This window comes from Taeniopygia guttata, chromosome 4 (genome assembly GCF_048771995.1).
Source record: "Taeniopygia guttata chromosome 4, bTaeGut7.mat, whole genome shotgun sequence".
Taxonomy (NCBI): domain Eukaryota; kingdom Metazoa; phylum Chordata; class Aves; order Passeriformes; family Estrildidae; genus Taeniopygia; species Taeniopygia guttata.
Window position 1 is genome coordinate 69333618 of NC_133028.1, and position 22491 is coordinate 69356108.

The 22491-nt window shown below is 46.1% G+C and overlaps 1 protein-coding gene across 10 annotated transcripts in view; it reads left to right on the forward strand.

Moving 5' to 3' along the window:
* The window catches only part of RUFY3 (RUN and FYVE domain containing 3), a 31098-nt gene that overhangs the window by 6728 nt on the left and 1879 nt on the right, over positions 1-22491 (forward strand). For 3 of the 10 annotated variants that reach the window (XM_030272197.4, XM_030272191.4, XM_030272194.4), the window contains exons 2-17: positions 9953-10126; positions 10781-10898; positions 12334-12435; positions 12531-12654; positions 12858-12919; positions 13005-13070; positions 13173-13242; positions 14171-14263; positions 14695-14775; positions 15180-15347; positions 16043-16140; positions 18708-18827; positions 19910-20012; positions 20708-20784; positions 21884-21911; positions 22177-22251. In XM_030272197.4, the coding sequence (XP_030128057.1) occupies positions 9953-10126; positions 10781-10898; positions 12334-12435; positions 12531-12654; positions 12858-12919; positions 13005-13070; positions 13173-13242; positions 14171-14263; positions 14695-14775; positions 15180-15347; positions 16043-16140; positions 18708-18827; positions 19910-20012; positions 20708-20784; positions 21884-21911; positions 22177-22251 (1559 nt within the window). Of the gene's footprint in view, positions 1-5180; positions 5249-6019; positions 6074-9952; positions 10127-10780; positions 10899-12333; positions 12436-12530; positions 12655-12857; positions 12920-13004; positions 13071-13172; positions 13243-14170; positions 14264-14694; positions 14776-15179; positions 15348-16042; positions 16141-16484; positions 18523-18687; positions 18828-19909; positions 20013-20707; positions 20785-21883; positions 21912-22176; positions 22252-22491 lie in introns of those variants that run through there. The other 7 variants (XM_030272189.4, XM_030272192.4, XM_030272199.4 and 4 more) reach the window with 5 other exon arrangements.

Below are 22491 nucleotides of genomic sequence, written 5' to 3' on the forward strand. Positions count from 1 at the left end.
ATCTATGCAGTGCTCTGCCAATAAACAAGTGGGGAAGAAGGAGAGGTGATGAGTTTCTGCAGGTGCTGAGGTTCTGAGTGCCCTTGCTGGATGCACCTTTTGGTTTTAGAGCAAAGAGGCCCCAGCTTCTCGTGCCTGACCCTTTTCCAGTAACTCCTGAAATGCCACTCCAGCAAGCAGTCTCGCCTGGCCCGTTTGATGCTGCCTGGTTAAGTCAGCAGTGTCTAATATTGTCTTGCTGAATGAGGCAAGTGAAATTGTGGTGGGGATTTAAGCTTTAGAATAAATTTCCAAGGGATAATTTAATTTCCATTTGACAGCTGCTTTCAGTGACAGTAGCCCTTGGGTTTGGATTTGGCTTGCCAAGTACTTAGACATGCAGTGGGACACCAGACAGAGGTTTCAAAGGGAGAAATTTAGCATTCCCTCTGAAGCATATCCCAGGGGTTCAGGGAGGTGAGTTTTGGGTGAGCAGGCATTCAGTTGTCATCCAATTCCCATGTTCTTGTGTGTTACACAGAGACCTTCCTTGATCTTCCTCCAGTGTTTTTCAAGGTGTACTTACAGTCACTCTTTGAATACCAGAAGGGGGTTAGAAAACAGCATTTGCTCATTTCTTTACCATATTATTTAATTCATATGTCAAAAATAAATGCAAAAGAGCAGCACTGTAGCAACCTTCCTGAAGATCTTTATGCATTTAAGGTAAATTAAGGTTGCTGGTTGGTTGTTTGGGGGGTGTATTTGGATGCAAGTTGTGTTTTGAAGAGAGAAGGTCAGGAAAAGCATTGACAATAGGAAAGCTGACACAGCTGTATCCCGGTGTTGGGTCTGGTGCTACTGCATCAGCACTTGCTGTGTCTGCAGGGTGTGCACAGGTCAGGGGGACAGGAGCGTGGGCTCGTGTCCCTGCAGTGTCTCCATAAAAAAAACTGATGTGCAAAGGTAGGAATTATGAAGAAGGAAAAGAAAAACTGCAGAATTCTTCCAAAGGCATAACAAAGGGGGACAGTTTTTTCCTTAGAAATCAAGACATGTAAAATACATGCTGCAGTAAATACCAAATCCAGGAGCTTGTTGGATTAAGATTTGAAGCCTTCCATTTGCTGTCCCTCAGCTTTTGCTGCTTCTGGAGAGTTTTGTCCCTGACCTCTCTTCACCCTGTGATCTGCTGTGCCCCTAGCCCTTGAGCAGCCATCCTGCCTTCAGAGCCAGTCACAGCAATTCCAGTCCTGCACAGAGCTGGAGCTTGAGAACAGAGAAGCAAAACTTTTCTTCAAATTAAAAGCAAGCAGCAGGTACTGAGTTGCTTGCAAATGTGTATATTCCATCTAACCTGTAGCATGTCCACTCCATTTAACAATGAAAACAATTAATATTCTTTTTCAGTTGATTGAAGCAACTCTGCATGTGAAAGTAAGCAGATTATGCTGCTTACTGTAAATCTGCTTGGAATAGGGAAAGAGCTAATTTTTTTTAAACAGACTGTGATGCTAATAAGACTCTCAGAACCTGACCAGCTTTTGCAGGCCTCTCAAAATAAAATTACTTTGGTGGTGGTTAACCTTGTTTGCTTGCAGTGCGTGTGACGGTCTTGGAGGCAACTTTAGGGATGGAGGTAAAAACCACCTGGATTGTATTTCTGTTGAATGTTGAACGGAATGTGTGTATGGATGGCTTTGAACACTGCTCTCAGCTTTGGAGAGGAGTTACACAAAATAGTCTTTTTTTAGGCTGTTTACTGGATGTTAAATTTCTATCTTGAATAATCATGTGGAGCTTCACAATAGAGCTGTGGAAATTTTTGTCCTCATGGGATCACCTTGTAATAGTGTCCAGAAGGAATACATGTGCTCACTTGAGAGAACTTTCAAGAATTACAGTATTCCTCTCTTTAATAGTCCTATTCTATTTGCATTAAGAGCTGCAATTTGATTTAGAATTTATAATATGCAGAAAAATGAAATTATCTTTTCTATAGGGCAGAAGCTAAGGTCAGATTTTTTCTTCTTTTTTGACCTAATTTAAAAGTTTTAGTTCCTGACATGTGCTTGTATCAGGAACAATGCCATGACAAGGAGTTGTGGAGCTCTTCAGGAAAAGCAAATGTTCTCCTTAAAACCTCCTGGCCATTTAGCTGTTGCACTGATTATTGACTCATCAGTCAGGTTTGACCTTTTTTCTCCATTTTCTGTCCACGTGGGTTTTTTGTACCTCAAAATGATTTAGGGGAGCAGCTACCCTTAAAGGTTATGCTTTTGTTTTGCAAACTGGCAACAATTAACTTGGGTTTAGGGTTTCTCTAGTAGTGTGAAATAGGAACAGTAGAGTTGTGGCTGAGGTGGAATTTCTCAGTGCTTTGGGCCTTTCCCATTAGAAAACAAATCTGAATTGTACTCGGAATGAAAAGTACCTTTCAGGTGTGGACAAAAACCTGTGTGAGATGACTCTGTATTTGGAAAAAAACACTTAAAACACATCTGATGATAGAAAGCCCTAAACAGATGAGAAATTTGAAGAAGCTGGACACCTGATTTATAGAAGAAATGGCAAGTCAGTAAATGCAAGTTAAATGAATTACAGTGTGTTTGTGGTCATAAATCTAGGGAATAGCAGTTAGGTCATGTAATCCAGACTTCAATGCAGAACTTACTCTAAAGAGTTGTTTTCTTTGCTCTTTTAAGCTGTGTCAGTCTAAATGAAGTCAGAACTGGGGAGTTTGGGGCAGGTTTATATCCCTCAGAGGTGGCGAGTCACAAATGCTGCAGAGAAACCACCTGGGCGTCAACTGAACTGGGAAGTGAAAGATGGGGAAAAAACCCCAAGGGTTTGGGTTTTTAGTTTCTTGGTGTAAACTGTCAAGGATTGAAATAGGATGAGAAGTTTCCCATAGCAGTTAGTCATGTGGTTCCCTCTGAAAACAGGCTGGTTGTGCAGAAACATTCCATATAGCTGCACACAGTGGCAACATAGAGAAATCGGGTAATTATTTGGTAATCATGTGGAGATGGGAGTAAGATTTAGGGTGGGATTAAACTGTGACTTCATGTGATGTACTCTGGCTGTTTATTTGTCCCATAGCTGTAAAGGAGAGTGGGCTGGGAATTTCCACGTTGTCTGTGCTTCATTTCCTTCTGGTTTGTTACAGATCTTTGACTGCTCTTTTCTTCTGTATGCAAGGCTCGCTGTTTATTTATATATTTAGAGATGGAATTTTTATGCAGTGGGGTTTAAAGTAAATGGCTTTTTGTTCTGAGTAGATGGTTCCTGGCATTCCAGGCTGCAGACTGCCTGGTGGCTTCGCTGATTTTGGGCTTGCAGGGTGTTTGAACATGGTGCTGAAAGCCTTTGCTGATCCCTTTTCTTTGTTAACAGTTAGTGATCCAGCATGTTGGCAAACCTTAGTTATGTACCTCCCATAACATGAACAGCATCTCGCTAATTTTTTTCCTTGGCCTCTTTATTTGCCATTAAATGTATTTCTAAGGTAAGGAATATCAGAATGCAGTTTAAATGTAGTAATGCTACCAGAGGTTCCCTTTTTGTAATAAAGGAATATTTGTCCAGATTTGGGCCAAGCCTTTCCCAGCAGCAGGGCTGACCTGGCAGCATCACTTCGGACTTTCTGTATCAAGCTCAGTTTTCATTTCCCAAAACTTATGCCTTGGGGATTTTTAGGTTATTTTACTGATGGCTGAGCCTTTCCTTAAGAGTTTGTTTAAAATTTCTGTACTTAAAAATAATTTCAGACGTCCTGACCTGTTTAAACACGACCTTTGGAACAAAGGATGGAACAAACTGTTCCCTGTGAGGGTGGTGAGGCCCTGGCACAGGTTTCCCAGAGAAGCTGTGACTGCCCCATCCCAGGAAGTGTCCCAAGGCCAGGTTGGGGCTTAAAGCAACCTGGGATAGGGGAAGATGTCCCTGCCCATGCAGGGGACAGAAGCAGGGGTTGAATGGGATGAACTTCAAAATCTCTTCCAACCCAAGGCAGTCTGTGATTCTGTGATTGCATTTCATCTGTCTTTGGAGGAACTTCCTATCCACATGCTGTGTGTGAGATGAAGTTCATTGGTTCAGAAAGGGTTAGACTCCCAGTGCTATTTTAGCTTAATAACTTCAACCTTTAAGAACAAAGTAAATGTTGAACACCAGTGTGAAATAATAAATAATTTTCATGCTATTCCATTCTCCCAGGGTTTACTTGTAGAAGCTTTCTTTGGCTTGGGAAGGTATCCCCGCTCCTTCAGTGAGATGCTGCTGCTGTGTCAGCCAAGAGAGTGGCTGCAAACCCCTCTGTTGTCCAAATAACAGATGAGATTTTCATGATTAATATATTAGAGACAAGTTCTCCAGTCCCTTCCTGAAGAACTGGCTTGAGTGTTCATTCCAGTGGGATATTCAGTTCCATAATACTAATCTTCCTGGGAATCTGGTTGGAATGGGTTAATTGTGGTATGGAGACTTAAAAGCCTTGGTCATCCTGTTTTCTAAACTTCCTACATAGCGAGTTAAATACTTTCTATCATAATCAAAAGTATTGAGTTTTTCACACCCTGTATGAACCATGGAAACTATAGAGTTTCAGATCTTTGTAATTCTCCTGTGGGAAGACTGTTGCTTGGTGGAATTTCCAGACAAGTGGGAAAATGTACAAGGTAAAAGAAGAAACTAACTCTATGCAAAGTGCATGTGGATGCATGGAGAATGAATGAAAATAGGTAAGAAAATGCTAATTGTGTGCTTTTGCCTCTAAACCTATGCAAATGCCATAGTATCAGTTTAAATTCATGCAGTTCCTGCTAGTAGGAAGATGGGATTATGGCTTGTAGTGATAGAGGAGAAGAAAATATTTCTAACTCCTCTGGATATTTCTCTGGGAGCTTTATGTGAGCTACTTGCTAAGGGTTAAAAATAAACGAGAAAGATGAAATGAAGCCTGTCAGTTGTCTCTGTCCCTGTTACCCAGGTACTGGTAAATCTTGTTTTGGTTGTACTTCCCTATTTATGCTTTGGGTTAAGAAAAAAATCCAACCTGTCAGTATTAGGTAAAAGACCTTGCAGTGGTGGTGTGTGCAGGTAGGGATTTCGGCTCCGGGGCAGGAGGCGGGCGGGGAGTGGGAGGGAGGAGGGCCCGCAGCTCTGGACTTTGCTCACATCGTTGGCACAGCTGGCTGGGGAAGGGGGACCGAGCCTTTGCCCTGCTTTGGAGGTTCTGCCGATGGCGGGTTAGCGCTGGGGAGCACCGGTGCGTAAGTAGGGAGTGAAAAATGCCCAGAGTCCGGGGCGTTTGTCTGGCTAGGCTCGCTGGGTTTGGAATGTGTTAGTATTTGGAACAGTTTAGTGGGTGTGCTGAAACCAGTTCTCCTTGTCCTGCCTGCTCCCCTCCCAGGATACCTCCCTGGCCCTGCCAAGGAGAGAGGTGCTCCCCTGACTGAGTCCTTAGGGGATCATCACCAGCCTGGCACCCGTATAGGGCTCAGTTGGGTCACCTCTGTGGGATCTGTCATTTGGGGTGAGGGTCATGACAGGGTTTAACCTCTGCCAAACCTTTAAAATGCACTCAGTGTGTGTTTTCCTTGAACGTGCTTGCTTCCCACGTGTGGCTGTGTCCCTGCCAGCAGCTCTTTTTGGGGCTGGATGTGAGGAAATTGAAGCAAAAGCTGACATTGCATAAATATCAGGAGTTTATTTATCAAGTAATGCTTTTGTTGCTTTTCTTTTTAGGATGTGCTTTACAAAAATGTTGCTTGTGTTAATGCAGAAACAAAACTTCTGCAGCTTCTCTGAAGCCTGCCCTGGTCTGACTCTGGGAGAAAAATGCTTTGCTCTATTGCTTTGTGCAGACTAATGAACCTTTTTGACTTGCAGATCTCTTGCCACTATGAATTAAGTCTTGTATGATGCAAATCTCCCTTTCAGTTATGCTTTTCTTACACCTTGATTTTGAATCTTTCCTTTAGATCACGCCTTGCATGACGTTTTTCTTTCTTTTCCTTTCCTTTTGCTGTTTGCAAAGACTCTTGGGAGGATTTGACAGATGTGGTGGAGCAATTGCGCGATGATTCCGAAGGTGCGTTCCACACCCACATCTCACAGCTCTTGTTTGTGCTAATCGTTGGCTTCTGCACTATTATTTTGAGCCTGAGTGCAAAATGCAGTTAGTTTCCCTTTCCAGTGCCGGTAGCCGTGGCTTTCCTGCATTTTCTTGGTGTTGCTTAAATAAATGTTTGTGGTCTTTTTTGCTATTTTGACTTGAAGTGGAGGTAGAAGAAGTAGATCAACAAGGGCTATTAGCCTTCTCCTAAATGCTTTCAGAGGCAGCAGTTTCCTGAGTCAGGCAGAAGCACAGCTTAAAAGGTTGTGGCAACATATGGAAGCTGAATTTTAAAAAATATTTCAGAAATCACTCTGAAGCTTTAGATTTTCTGCAGTATTTCTGTCTAGATTCTTCAGATTTTCTGGCAGCATTTGCCAAGGCTTGGCAAAAATTATTTTCAAACTTGCATTGTGAATTTTTTTAGAACTTGTGAAGTACTGAACGACAAACTTATTTGTAGCACTTCTTTCTTGGTTTTTAAGAAAGTGCAGAGATGTGAAATAGTTGAATCCCCAATGTAGCAAGTAGTCAAGCAGGTTGGTACTTGGTTGAAATACAACTGCTCCTGCTTGGGGTTCAGGTGTTTGCAGCACAAAAGGCTGATGTTCTCATGCACTGAGCATGGTCCTTGCTGCTCATCTTCCACTGTGGTGCCTTTAACTGCTGTGCTGGTTCTGTGCCCGGGTGCTGCCCGCAACCTCCTCAGCCACAGGCAATGTCCTTCTCTCCTGGTACAACAGCCCGTGCTGCTTCCCAGAGAAGGGCATTTTCCAAGGCAGGCTTTCAGGAAAAAAGAGGGGCTTGAGACTTCTTTTTTTCATAAAATACTGTACAAGTTGTTTTGCATTTATTTTGTCAGGCGAGAGGTGTTTCTCTGCCACAAGGAAGCAGCCGTGTTAAATTTCAGGTTACTTTAAGTTGGTGTTCTTGATGTAAGATGGAGAACCGTGATGCAATGCTAATGAATTGGCATTGCTTTCCAGTGGGGCTGTTCACTTCTCCAGTGTCTCATCATTCCCTGCCTTTGATCCAGGTTTTAGCTTCATTTTAGTTGCTTCTTCCTTGTTTTAGAGTAAGTGTGAGGAGTGATAAAATTTATTGTCACCAAATGAGTACCAAGCCCAGTCACAGCTTAACGCTTTGAGATCCTGTATTGCATTGACTCTTCCTTGACTTTGAGATTCCTGGGTACAGATTGTAACATTTTAACAAATTACAAGATTCTCAAATGCTTTTGAAAACATCTTCATGGAAGCAGCTGGTTAGAAAAGATGGCTGTTCGGTAGAAGCTGCAATATTTAAATAACAAAATGTCCTAAGAGGACATTGCTTTATTTGAAACCCAAACCTTGTGCAAAGGCAAAGTTCAAGGGCTGGGAATTTACTTTTTCAGGTTTATGACGTGGGCTGTGTAGGAAGCCCAGGCAGAAGTTTTGCAGTTAGAGGTAGAAGGAAGTTGGAGAAGGTACCAGCTCAGATGGAGCACGCCAGGATCAGACTTGTCCCAGCTTAAAGCCAGCCTGACAGTTTTGCTGTGTAAAAGTCAGCCTTGCCTGCCTACCCTGCCTTCTTTAAAGGTGTATGTGGTGCAGTCGTAGAGCAAGAGTACCAATTAGTTAGCATTTAATTTTTGGAATAAACCTTCTGGATTTTATCCAGTTTCACACTATATAAGCTAACTGGTTTGCAAGGTGAGAATCTTGGATAAACTGCACGTGCAGAGCGCAGTTGCTCACAGCAGACTAAGGAAGTTGAAACCTTGGATTAGTGTGATATGGTGAAAATATTTTTCTATTGGAATTAGCCCATAACCATGGCCAAATGAGCATTTTCTTTGGTGTTCTCTTGTACAGTTCCTTTAATTCTGTGTTAGGGATGGGTTTGCCACCCAAGCAGAGTCACTGTGGATGCCTTGCTACTCATCAGATCAGCAGCCTTGGCCAGTGAGGAAATGTGGTGAGAGAGGATGAGGAGGAGGGCTCTGTGTTGGCAGTACTGTGCCTGATTTTTTTCTGAGTCTCCATTCCTGGTAATGGTGACTGTTAGCTACACTGTAGGTCATCAAAGGGATTGGAAATCCAGAGCAGGTCATGTGCTCAGGGTACCTCCAAAGCAGACAGACCCAGCACCCTCAGGCAGCAGTAGTCCTGAAAGGCAGTAAAAACACCTCACCAAGTTTAGTCTTTCTGCAGTCCAGTGCTGCTCTGAGCATTGTACTCCTAAATGAGTACTTGGAAGTTCTCTAAACTATGTAAATAAATTTAGAGGAGGACACTTATGCTGGTGCTTCACTCTGAAGAAGAAGGGGAATTAGAGAAGTGCTGTCCTGAGCTGCTTTGGAGGGACTGAACAAATGAGCTGTGCTGTCAGGTTTGGATGCTGGTGCTGCCCCAGCTCTTTGTCTCCCTGTGCTGGGTTTTCCCAGCCCACAGTGACATGCACTCGGCTCTGGGTGTATTAGCTGGGCTCTTGGCTCTCTTTCTGGCTGGTGGGTGCTGACAAGGTGCCTCTGAGATACCCTCAGGTCAGGTCTCTGCCAGGAGTAGTTAATTAACTCGTGGAGGTGGCAGCTTGGTTCAAGGGTCCCTAGCTGTTGGCAGCAGCACTGGATAAATGGGGGATTTACTGGGATGAAACTGTTGCCCGTGAAGAGGACACAAAACAACCGAAGTCGTTTTATGCGGTGCTTTATTGAGGGCCCTGGGAGCCTGAGGACTAATGTCCAAAGTCAGAGCCCCCAGAGCTGACACTCTTTGCGTTTATATAGGGTCTATATCAACGGTTGCTTGATTCAACACATATTTGTCTACGTTACACCCTAACAATCATTTATTTACAAGTTAATTCTTGTTTAAATTGAACATTCTTTATGGTCATAAATTCTCTTCACTCTGTTAGGTATGAACAATGTATTCCCCTAAGATCTACCTATCCATCTTGTAGATAGCGACGTGTTCTACCACGGCCTGTTCTTGGAATGTATTCTGAGATAAGTTTCTACCTTCTCAGCATTCCACACTACCTTTACTTAACAACACACAGCCCATGGCCTACTATGAAATTCTAAGCCTTAGCCAAACTACTTCTACTAAACTCTTATTAGTCTAAAATGCAACAAAACTGCCGGCACCCGAGAACAGGAGCTCAAAACTTGGGTGTGACTAGCAGGCCTAAAGGTCTGGATGTTTATAATGTGGAAGAGGAAGAATGTAATCCTGGGACATCTGTGAGTTTGGGGGTTTAGTATGACCTGTTAAGAGCCATGAAGATCAGCTCCTCACTGGTGAAAACCAGTGGCAGTGTTAAAATCAAGAGAGGGAAGTGGGAGTTGGCTCCATATTACATTAAGCCTAAAAAAATAGTCTTGAGGAAGAGAGATGCAAGTTGGGATAGAGGCACATATTGCTGGATTAAGTGTGAGGGGGTCCAAGGTGATCTTTAGATGGAAGAAGAAACCAGAACAAACCACAGCTGGAGGATTATTACCAGTTTGTAGCTGGGAATGTGAGCTGGGACAAGTGATGGTCAGAGACACGTTGTCAAGGTGCAAAGCACAGGATGAACACCAGGCTCCAAATGTCCTTCTTGAAAATAGGGAGCTCCTTTAGTTATTTGAGGTATTAAGGCACCCTCAGTATGATATGTTTTCTATTCCTGTGCCACTGTGGCTTTGGCCCTAAACTGCTAGTTGACACTGATTTTTCTCCACGAAAGGCCTGCAGAGCACCTCCTGTGAAACTCGCTGCCCCAAAAATGCCTTCAAAGCTGAGGAAACAAAAGAGCAAGGTGGGGTGTTTACTGTAGTAAACCCAGCTTTTGTTGCTCACCAGCAGTTTCCCTCCTTTGTTGCAGACCCGAATTACCTCATGGCTAACGAGCGCATGAACCTGATGAACATGGCCAAGCTGAGCATCAAGGGGCTGATCGAGTCGGCGCTGAACCTGGGCCGCACGCTGGACTCGGACTACGCGCCCCTGCAGCAGTTCTTCGTGGTGATGGAGCACTGCCTCAAGCACGGCCTCAAAGGTAACCCGGGCTGGGCACTGACAGATCTCTGCAGCCTGCATGGGACCCAGGAGAGGCTGAGCACGGTCACTGCTGTCTCCGCAGTGCCCTGGGCAGGCAAAGCAAGGCACAAAACCTGCTGGATGGGGAAGCTGAGGCATTGCAGGTGCAGTTCAGTTGTCTTGGGTATAATTCAGTGAACAGGGATTCAGCTGGCTTTTGGCAAGCTCGTGACTCCTTTTTCTGCACTTCCTTGTGCTTTAGCAATGCATCCCTTTGCTGGAAGAGGAACTGCAACCCTGGAGCTCCTTTCTTAATAGCTCTGCCTAAACACATGGTTTGGGCTGTGTGCAGCTCATGGCTTGAAGCTGCTTTTAAAGCAGAGCATGTGCTTGACTGTGAAATCCTGAGTCACAGCTCAAATGGCCAAGTACAGACTGGCCTTTAGGTGCTGCCCTTGCGTGGTAGTCGCTGGAGATGGGAAGCAGAGGAGGGTGGTCTTTGGGGCTCTTCCCACCCAAACCATCCTGACATTCCAGGATACCAAGTGCCTGCCCAGCAGCAGTCCCAGAGGAACCATTCTGGCAGGATTTGGCTAATTTGTTCACTTGTTTGAGAATGTGTTGTATCAGCACAGGTCTAATGGGCTCATTTTTATTTCTTTTTGTTTTTTAGCCAAAAAGACTTTTCTTGGGCAAAATAAGTCATTTTGGGGACCTCTAGAATTAGTAGAAAAACTTGTTCCTGAGGCTGCAGAGATTACAGCAAGTGTTAAGGATCTCCCGGGGCTGAAGTAAGTACGCTCCTGTGTTGCACAAGTACATAATACGGGTTTTATTGTGAGAGGGATCCTGAAGAAGAGAAGGAAGGATGAACCTTTAGGAATACATCTGTCACCTTCTGCAGGTAAAAATGCATCGTTGCTCTCTTACTCTTCATCAAGGATCTGCAGCAGGAGAGCAGAGAATATGTTCTTGCTCTGTAAGGCGTGTGGCAGCTTATGGGCAGCAGTGTGTTTACTGCTTGTGCCTCAGGCATGGGAACAGTCTTTATTGAGCATTTCTGGAGTCAGAATCAAGAGGAAGGGAATGAACAGGAAGGTTATAACAGTTTAAGTAGTTTTGAGGCTGATGTAGGTAATTCTTCTTGTAAATAACTTCAGGTAAAGTGTCTGTGAGAGGAAAGCTTAGGCGCCAAGCTGGACAAGATCGTCGTTTTAGTTAAAGAAGGGAGGCAGAACGCCACAGGAAGCATATATTACTTGTACAAGTTTAGTGGGAATTTGACATCACATTTAATGGTAAGAGAAACCTATTTAATGGTAAGAGAAACTAAGAAGCTTTTAGCTTGGAATAGAAAAAAATGGGTAAGGAAGCTTTTTGTCTGAGGATCAGGACTAGGGATGGAGTTACCTTTGCTGAAAGGATAGGTGGATAAAGTCAATGAATTGCTTTTGGGTTAGTATTCAGTCATGTCCATACAGACAAGTGCTTTTCCTGGAGGTGTGTGCAGGACTCCTGCAGCAGCTGACAGGACCAGTGCTGTACCAGAGCTCCTGGTACCTCTTCCTGTTGCAGAGCGTTGTAATAGGAAATGAATGGAAGTAAAGAACAGTTTTAGGGTGGGCTTCTAAACCTTGTGTTCAGAGTGACCCTTTGGAAGTGCCAGGTCCTGTTAGTGAGTCAGGAGTGGGCAGTCCTGGCCATGGCTTCCTTGGGCTGCTGCTGCTCATGCCAGGTGAGGTCAGTGTGTTAGAGGGGAAGGACTGGCACTCGAGCCCGTGACATCCTGTGAGGGTGTTCAGGAGCAAAGCACCTGAGGAAAACAGAACTCTGGGCCAGGTGTTTCTGAGTGTCTGGCCAGATTCCCATCCAGCCTGTCCCACCCCAAGGAGTGCTGTCGGGCAGCTGTGCTGGTTTGTGCATATTCCTGTGGCTTAGGCAGAATTGGTTGTGACTCAGAAGGTGATGAGCTGTGTGGCAGCATCCAGCAGGGATAAAGCCAGGGATATCTTTTTAGTATGGCAACACAAACATCATGAGTTTAGAGACAAACAGTGTTGGTTTCATCAGTCTGCACCTATTTGTGCTTACATACCTCGTGTTTCTCTGCACCAGTGCCAGCTCTGTCTTAGAAGTGCAGAAGCTTGAGGTAGGGTGGGACTATTAGAGCTGTTGGTGACTGTGCCTTGCAGGGTGTCTGGAAATGTTTGTTTCTGGCCTTTGTAGGACGCCTGTGGGCAGAGGAAGAGCTTGGCTTCGCCTGGCTCTGATGCAGAAGAAACTTTCAGAGTACATGAAAGCCTTGATTAACAGAAAGGATCTTCTCAGGTGAGTGCTGGACTCTTTCAGTTAGGTTCACTTCTGCTGTCTCATAAGATCCTGATCACCTTTCCCATCTCACTGCTCTGTATCTCTTCCCACAGTGAATTTTACGAGCCCAATGCACTGATGATGGAGGAGGAAGGTGCCATCATTGCTGGCCTTCTCGTAGGTCTGAATGTTATCGATGCCAACTTCTGCATGAAGGGAGAGGACCTGGATTCCCAGGTACTGGTTGTTCACTTAATGGGTTTGTTCTGCTCATTTAAGCTGGAAAAATGCATTAATTTTGCATAGCTAACTGAGGTAGTGAACCCTTGCTGAAGTGCTGCAGGTGCTGATGTCCTAACTCGAAACTTCCACACCTGGCAACAGTGGCTTGGCCTTAGAAACCAAGTGTTTAATGCAAAATGCAAATTTTCCTTCTCCAGGTTGGAGTTATCGATTTCTCCATGTATTTGAAAGATGGGAACAGCACAAAAGGCAGCGAAGGGTAGGTGCACACACAGTTGTCTTGCTGCTCCCCTCTTGGGAATGTGTGTTCAGGTGTTCCAGGCTGTCCTGTTTCTTTTTTCCAGAGATGGTCAGATAACTGCTATTTTGGACCAGAAGAACTATGTAGAAGAACTCAATAGACATCTAAGGTAACACATGTTCTCTTGGCTCTTTATTATCATATAGAACAAAAGAGAAAACAGGATTTTAAAAAGTGAAGGAATTACTCTAGGGTTTTTTCTCTTCAACAGTGCTACAGTAAACAACCTGCAGGCCAAGGTGGATGCCTTGGAGAAATCCAACACCAAGCTGACCGAGGAGGTAAGTGTCATGGAAAACCACCAGATGCTTTGGCTTTTGGGAGTTAGGGATTAACCAGGGAGGGAGGGTTCCTTTCAGATGTACAGAATGAGGGGTGTTAAATGATGGCACTGAAATAGCTGACCTGCCAAGGAATTTCACTGGCTGTCACTACTGAGCACAAGCTGGAGAGTCAGCTGTATGTTTATGTAAATTTCCAAAAAGTAAAGGAAAAAAAGTCATTATAAGTGAGATGTCCACCCTGAGCATGAGAAACAGCAGTCTGTGTTTTAACATGGGTCTGCTGCTCATTACTGATAGCATAAGTGTCATAAAATATTTTGGGGTCAGTTCCCTGGCAGATGGGTGGCAGGAGGTCTTACCTGAAGCAATGAGTGGCTTTTGGTGTATTACCTGCACAGTGGTGTGGTACCAGGAGGTGAATTGCAGTGGTGACTGCAGTGTTTTTGGGGTTTGGCAGTGAAGTTGCCAAGGGAAGCCTGCAGCAAGTGCAGAGTGAGGCTGTGGTGACAGCGCAGGCGTTGTGCCAGGCGGGGGGCAGGTGATGAGCCATGTCACACGTCACAGCCACGCACGTGTTGGGTCTGAGCTCTGGGAGTTCTGTTTGGGTTTGTCACAGGATAGCATGGCTGATCCCTTGGAATGTCTCTGACCTGCTCCCATGCATGAGCCTTACCTGAGTTGTGAGTTACAAAGCCAGAAGGAGTTTCTGAAGTTCCTTTTGCCTTTGACCATATACTTACAATAATCTGTTGGTCTGCAGTGCTGTCATCCCTGGGAATTCCTCTGGGCCAGGTGTCCTGTCCCTAAGGGTGCTGTGAGCTGCTCATCCTCCATTTCCAGCCAAATCTTCCTCATCTGCTGGGGTCAAGAGAGGAAAAAACAAGTGAAGCATGTTTTTAGTGCCTTACTGTTGTTTTGTTCCCAGCTTGCAGTTGCCAACAACAGGATCATTACACTGCAGGAGGAGATGGAGCGGGTCAAGGAGGAAAGCTCCTACATCCTGGAGTCCAGCCGTAAGGTTGGTGTGTGTGTGTGTGTATGATTGCCCAGCCCTGGGGCAGGCCTAGCCTGAATGCCTTGTCTGGAGCAGAGTTCATTTCCTTGTGTGTCTCACACAAACCCCACAGGGGATTAGAGGAATGGCAGGTGGGCCCTGTGCAGAGGGAACAGATGGGCCCTGCCACAGGGAATCCTGCCTGGCCGTAGGGATGGAGCAGGGAGCCTGCACGGAGCCAGGCACTCCCACAGCTTACAGCTCACTGGGCAATGTGTCAGGGGACAGGAGGGAGGGGGACTTACTTGGGGGGGGACAGGCAAATCAGGAAGCAGGAGTTGTGTGGGTTTGTCCTGAGTTGTTGCAGAATTCCAAGTGTTGGGGAAAAGCCAGTAATGAGGTCAAGTGAGGGCTGGCAGTACTCAATACCAAGTGAACTGTGTCTGTTACCTCAGGCCACCAAGGACAGAAGTGCTGACGGGCAGGCACTGACTGAGGCACGGAAGCAGCTGAAGGAGGAGACTCAGCTGCGCCTGGTGAGGACAGGGGGGGCTCGGGGGTCACCCCACAGGGCTGCAGAGGGTCACGGCCGTGCTGAGCTCTTGTTCGATGCATGCGTGGGGAGAAAAATGCCTGACCTGAAGGTATTAAGGAAATAACATGTGCTTTAGGAAATAAAATCTTTCCTTAGACCCCTTCATCCCAAAGACAGGCCCATGCAGAATTCCCTGACTCTCTGCTAGCCATGCTGCACACCTGGCTGTGATACTGGACTGAAACTGGGGAGTTACTCTCCTTAAGGCATGTGTCAGACGTGTGACTCTGAAGTTGTGGCAGCAGCACACTCGTGGGTAGGGACTGCGTGGGCAGAAGGGAAGGGTGGTTACCCCTGGGTCATGAGGGCACCTCCTGGAAATGCTGAGGGCTCCTTGTGTTCCAGGATGTGGAGAAGGAGCTGGAGGCGCAGATCGGGATGCGGCAGGAGATGGAGCTGGCCATGAAGATGCTGGAGAAGGATGTCTGTGAAAAGCAGGATGCACTGGTGGCACTCAGGCAGCAGCTGGACGATCTCAGGGCTCTAAAGCATGAACTGTCGTTCAAGTTGCAGGTAGGGAGCTAAGGATATGTAGCAAATTCCAGACGAAAGTGAGAGCTGCTGTGCATTTATTCCTCCTGCCTGTTGGAAAGGTGTTGGGTGTGGAAGGGTCACAGGCTGTGCAGCGCACTCCTGTCCTGCTGTGAGAACACTGGAACGTGGTGGAGGGTAAAGACAAATGCAGTTTCTTCTGAACAAAAATCCATCATGGTCCAGAAATTTGTGAGAGGTGGGGAAAGCATCTTGGGTGGTTTTGTGGTACGAAAAGAGCTGTGGGAGCTTATGTTCCAGCACAGTCTGGTGTGGAGGGCCCCGGGTGTAACTCCTGTGTGGTGACACAAGTAGACTCCAAACAGCAACACAGTGCTCAGAATAGATCCCAAAATCAACTTGACAGCAGTAAAGAGTTGCTTTTGCTCTCCATGAGCCAATGCCTTTGTTCAAAGCAGCTGAATCATATTAAGATACTGAGTATTAGCAGGTGCTGCATCATGCATTTTCCATATCCAGGAAGCTTTGTGGATGGTGGCATTATTCTGCCACCTCTACGGCGAGACATTTGTCCTTGCAATACTGACCTGGCATTTGCTTTTCCAGCACTTTTTCCTGCCTCTTTGCCTTTTGCCCTGTTGTTTAGTGTGCCAAATGATTTATGGGGTTTTATCTGGGATTTACTACTCCTTACACAAACCCCTGCTTTTTCCCAGAGTTCAGACATGGGAGTGAAACAGAAGAGTGAATTAAACAGCCGCTTGGAAGAAAAAACAAATCAAATGGCTGCCACCATCAAACAGCTGGAACAAAGGTAAGACAGGAAACTTGAACCATGATCCACTGGTGTGTCCTTTAGTGTAGTGTCCTGTGGATCCAGAATGGGCCAGGGAGAGACCCAGTGCTCTGCTAGACAGAGCTGCCTGAAGGGAGCAGTGGGAGCAGCACCTCTGGGACTTGGTTAATGAGGAGAGCATTGCACTCCATTGGGTGCTCTCATTTTAGGGTTTCTGGAGGCAGGGTGGTTTTCTTTAGAGCAAGGTTGTGTTTGAAAACGTTTCAAATGATACCTACTCTGCTAATTCATGTGTTCTTTTTCTCTTGCTGTTCTTATTTTTTCTGTTTTCTCATCATCCTCATTCTGACTTACTTATACAGTGAAAAGGATTTGGTGAAACAGGCAAAAACCTTAAATAGTGCAGCAAACAAACTGATCCAGAAGCATCATTAGACATTTTTATGTCTGGCCATCTCACAGCTCTGACATCAGAACTTATTTATGAGGAGAGAACTTGAGAATTGCTAAAAGCAACTGTTAAAATGTTAATTGTCACCTAAAGTTGATTTGGAATTTGCTGAGTTTTTAAAATCAGTGAGCTTTTCTGCCGAGATTTAGTCTGGTATAACAATCCCCAGCCCTGCCATTTAAACCTGTTGCAGTACCAACGAGCTGGCCACCGAGCACCCCGGGACTGCGTCAGGAGCGGCCGAGGTGGCTGCGCCCAGCCGCCGCTGTCGCCGCGTGCCAGCTTGGGACAGTCAGCTCCTTCTCTGTGTTGCCCTTTTGTGAAGTAGACGAGAAATGCATCCCTGGAAGTTGTTGACAGTAGTTGTGTGCGTGCCCCAAGCCGTATCCCGTTCTCTTCTGTTCTGTGGGTTCAGCCCCGAGTCCGAGCCCAGCGGGCATGATGCTGGCCCGGCTGCGGGAACGCCGGCCCTCCCGTAACCAGCCTGCCTGGATTCTGCCTTAGGGACTTGGGGGGAGGGTGGGAATTTATCCTTATTCCTTTAAACTTCATGTGTCCAGAATTAGTAGCTATAGATGTCTTAGAGTAACACGATAGAGTGGTAAGTTCAGTGGAAACCTCCTCTTTGCAGTGCTTCTACCTCTGCCAGGAATCCCTCCAGACGCACCCTGTGGTCCTTCCTGACCCAAGGAAGTGGAGGAGATGTGTTTTGGGAGGTCTCTCCCCTTCCCAGAAAGGGAAGTTACCAGTTCTATAAAAATAATCTGATCTTTGTTTAAAGGAAGCAAAAACACATTAAAAAAGGAGAAGGAACCCAGTATGCAGCAGCGGGGAGTGGAGATGGAAATTTGGTCCTTGCCGTTTACTTGTCCAAGTAGTTGGTGGCTGGAAAGAGTTGCCTTTTACACTTCTTGCATTTTCTTGTGAGTTTGCTGTGCTCAAAACAAATGGAATTTGCTAATGGAACAAGAGCTAAAGCTTGGAAATGCCTCTTAATAGGAAAAATAATTGCCAGTTTTAAACCCTGGTGCAAAATCTGAAGTAACTGTAGCTTGAACTATTAAAAACTAACATTCTCTGATCAATGAAATCCCTGTGCTGGCCTCTCACAGGCTTTAGGTTTATAAGTGCTCCTCGAGGTATCTTTTTCTTTTGTAAGGCTGGATTTGGGGAGTCTCTGTGTTGAATATGGGTCTTTTTGCTCTGGTGAGATGCCTGTAGTAATTCTTTGGTGCCAGTTCTCCTTTGACCTATGAGATGGTGCTCCTTGGGGCGGTGAGTGACAAATGTGACAAAGCCAGGAAGGGAGCACCTCGGTGTTTTAAAAAATCCACGGGGCTCAGCCTGGTGCCCATGGATGTGAGCGTGGGCCACTGTGGGGCTTGTTCCCGGGGCTTCCAGCACAGCCCTGCTGGGAACCTCCCTGCCACGCCTGAACCGCATGCTTGAACCTATAAACTCACCCCTCAGTAACCTGCGACTAGAAACTCATCCTAACTCCCTGGAGGAAAAGTAATCCTAAGGGAAAGGTGGAAGCTTTGATCCAGGTGTGGGAACCCCCTGCCCCATGGCACAGTTCTGCTCTAGGAACAGGGGATGGATGCTGAGGTCTCTGCTGAAATAAGTCAGATTTAAAGATCTGGCTGCTTCTGATGTCAGGCCCCGAGTTGGGAGTGTGGCAGTGTACTGATGCCTGGGGCTTAAGCCCAAGTGTCCATCCATGGGAGAGACCAGGAACATGCACTAATTCTCAATAGAGTAGCTACAACCTATGTTGCAAGTTCCAGTTGCCTGTGCAAAGCTGAAATGTAACGTACATTAAACTCCAACTGGACTTAAAATTCTGTGTACTTGAGGTTTGCTTCGAATCTGGATAAAAGTGATGTTTTCTGTTTCTCATCTAATGGCTGTAAACTGTAGTGATAGAATAAAAACCATTGAAAAAGAGAGTTTCTGCCTGGTTCACCTACATTTTGCTTTGCTTTGAACTTTTTTTCTTCCTTTCCATTGTTTTTACCATTCTCTTTTTTTGGCTTTACCTTTTCACTGGGTTTTTTATTTGTTGGTTAAACTCAGTCTTCCTCCCCACCATGGCTTTTGTTTTTTATCACAAGTTCATGTGGCTCAAATCCAGATTGCGACAGGCAGAGAAGGACCGGCAGCTGGCCCTGCAGGACAACCGGCTCTTCAAGCAGGAGTTTGGGGACAAAATCAACAGCCTCCAGCTGGAAGTGGAAGAGCTCTCCAGGCAGCGGTGAACAGACCCTTTTCCAACCTCTTTTCTGGGCTGTTGGTGCTGTGTCCAGGGGAGAGCAGATGGGGAGGTGGCAGAGGGAAACAGGGGATGGAGAAGGGAGTCGTGTTAGATGCCACCAGGTGTAGCTCCAGGGAGGGAAATCCTTGGTAACATCACTTGGACACTGGCACAGGCTGCCCAGAGTAGTTGCAGATGCCCTGTGCCTGGAAGTGGTCAAGGCCAGGTTGGACAGGGCGTGGAGCAGTCTGATCCAGTGGAAGGTGTCCCTGCCCATGGCACAGCATGGAACAAGATAGTCTGTAAGGTGTTTGGCAATTCAAACCTTCTGTGATTCAGTGATACTTGGGAATCCAAAGCTAATATTAACAGCTACTCCTGGGCAGGGATTGAGCAGCCAAGTCTCTGCCTGGAGCAAACACTGCAGGTGGTGGAGCAAGGGCAGTGGTTGATTTTGGTTGTCTTATCTAACACACAGTACTTTGACATGGATTTTTTCCTGTTGAAACTGCTCTCAGTTTTGCTGGAAGTCAAACAGAGACCTTGTCAAAAGCCATCACATCTTCCTCTGCAGCCTCATCACTGCAGCAGTGTTAGGGACACACACAAATCTCTTTCCTTAAAAGAGAAGAGCGTCTCCTGCAGCCTTGAGCCATCTGTGGCTTGTGCAGGGTCACTGGGATCAACTCCGTGGGAGCATTGCTGGAGGCACGGAGGGTTTTGTCCCTTCTTCCCCTCCTGGCCCAGCTTTTTGTTTCTTTTTTCAAAAAGCTGCTCTGACAAGCACAAAGTGGCTTTGGTCAGCAGTTGGTGTGAGGTCCTGGGTGTGCATGGGTGAGCTTAGGAGGACATGGGCAAATGGGTCTGATTTTGCATCAGTTGGATGCTAAGTGGTGCCAGAATTAGATGAAGGACTTGCAGATTTTTCATCCTGACACATGATGGCTAAACACACTGCGAGACAAGTTTGGGTTCCAAGAGGCAGTTTTAGGGGTGTGAAGAAAGGGTCAAACAGCTCATCAGTTGTCAATGCCAAGTGTCCCAAAACCGTCCTTTATTCACAATTCCACCTGGCATTCCAGGAGCCACCTAGAACTGGAGCTAAGGCGGGAAAGAGACAGATGGTCTCACAGTCACCAGCGCAGCCAAGAAAGCAAAAAAGGCCCAAAGAATTGGCTCAGACAGGTAATGTGACTTGGGTTTTGGCTCGGGTTTGAGGTTCAGTTTCCCTTGGCTTGTTTGCTTTTACTGAGCTTTCTCAGGCAGTAAATGGTTGTTGTTCATGTGCCATAACCAGAGGAGCTTTGCAAAGATTTTTATACACTCTGAACAGGCAGTTTGAATTGCAATGAGAACTGTGCAGTAACAGAGATGGCTTCTGCAGTTGTTTGTTTCTCTCTGGTCTGCCTGAATGGTGCAGACCATTTTGTCTTTTTTGACCAGTATTACACAACTTCAAGTCAAGTGCTTTAAGCCTCGTGGCTCAGCTGTGACCACATCTCAGCTGAGGAGAAGAGGATTCTTTCTGTTGCTGGATGGGAAAGTTTGTCTCTGGTCAGCTTTTACAAAACCTCTTCAGTCCATCTTCATTCTCAGCCTCTGCTGTGCAAATAAGAACTGGTGGCTGTGGTGTTTCTGGTAGCAGGAGGTCATGGGACCCCTGCCCACCTCTGAGAGGCACAGTCCCCTCTGCTCACAGCAGAGAGAAAGCACTGAGAGCTGCTCCCAGGGGAAACTGGGACCCAGATCACCCTCGGTGCCAAGGAGGGGCAGAGCAGTATGCCAGACTAGCAGTGCCAGTTCTCCCCTTGCAGTGTGGCAGGAGTGAAACTGGACTTCTCCTCTAATGCAGCTGATGGGTGAGTGTTTCTTTTTGGCAGGATGGGAAGCTCAAAGTCCAGGAAGGAAATGCTCAACTGAAGCAGTCGCTGAGAGAGAACAGTGTCCTGCCACACAGGTAAGGAAGGAAACACATCTCATCTCTGCCTCTCCTTTCTCAAGTCCTGCTTTCCCTTCTCCAGTTTCTGTACCAACAGGGAGTTTGGACTAGTCCAACTTCCCTTTCTAAGAAGGATTTCCAACCTCATGCCCTTTGAGTTCTATGCTGCTTTTCCATAGCTCTCAAAGGGAAGGAAGAGGTTCTGTTGTTTGTGTCTCTCCTATTTATTTTTGAAATTTTTTTCTGTCTAAATCTGCTCTTATCTAATTTTTCTGACTCAAGAATCCATGGAAAGCCAAATGCAAGACCTTTGGAACTCATGTCCAAAATATCTTTGGTGAGGGAAAGGAGGATGTTAGGGCCTCCTAAAGAGAAGGTGTTGGGGAAAGAGAATTTCCAAGTGTGATTTTAAGAAGATGTGTAAAATTGTGGTTCAGGTCACTTGTTTCCAAGCTGAATTATATCAGAGGAGGATTCTTGCTGCAGGATTTGAGTATCTAGTTTTAGGAGTTAAAAGGTGTTTTCAAAGCCCCTGGGCACAGCTCAGTGCTGAGGCTTTGGTTGAGGATGGAACAGCCCCACTGGAAGTGCTCTGACTGTCAGGGCTCTGCTGTGCCCTCGAGGCACTCCCCACTGAGTTAATCAGTGAGTTAATCAATGAGTTAATCAGGAAAATATCCTCTTAAAATAGCATAAAGCTGTTCAAATCTGCTTTGTCAGATACTGAAAACCTTGTAGGCCTGAGATGGTTTTTACCCCTGTTTCACCTGGAGTGTTTAAGCAAGTGAGGGTCAGGTTGATGGTTTACAGGCCTTGTGGTGCTTTATTGCTGTGTTTCACAGCAGGGGTAGGGATTAAACCTGAAGGCCTGTGCTTAAAGCCAAGCTGTTCTGTTCTAGCACAGTCTTTTCTGTATTCATGCTTCCTCTCTTCTGCTCTCCTGAGGGCATTTTGCAATTTTTAGTTCTGGTCTTCCCATTGAACCAGGAGTGCTACTCAAAAATCTGGGGAGGGTTTTAAAAACGGGATGAGGGAATTCCCTGATCGCACAGATGTTTTATTTAAAGGCTCTGGTGAGGAAAGGCCAGCTCGAAGTGACACTGTTGTTCCCTTGTAGGTCCCCCAGCAGCATGCAGGAAGAGCAGGTGGGTGATTCTCCTTTTTTGCTCTTTGCCTGTAAATCAACTGGACCTGTAAATCATCTGCTCCTTCTCCTTCATGCTCCTGGCAAAGCACAGCCAGACCCCCAGTGAGCTACTGGGATGCCTTGTGCTGTCTTGTGCACTGGGAATTTCTGCTGCTGCCAGCTTGTTCCTAGTGAAAACCATGTTTAGTTCCCCCGTGTTGCTGCTGAGCTCTGCCACAGGAGCCACGTAAAGCAGAATGTCTTGGCTTTGGCTTGGGCTTTAGGAGCAGCTGTCGGGGCCTGGACATGCCGAGATCTGCCAGCTCTGCCAGGAGGAGGACAGCCGGAGCCAAAGAAAGGTAAGTCCTGGGCTTGAACTGCCATCTCCCACACCTGGTTACTGTGAGTTCCCTCTGCTTTTTGTTGTGCAATCACAGATTCCTGCTGGTGACATATTCCTAGAAATGAGCTTTTGAAGGCTCCTCTGCCCTTAACAAAACTGTTAAATGCTCATGGGGTGATGGTTCCCTGCTCTGCCCTGTTCAGTCGTTTCGTTTTTCTCCCGCTTGTCAGCTTCTTCCCTTTTTAGCTCAGTGTTT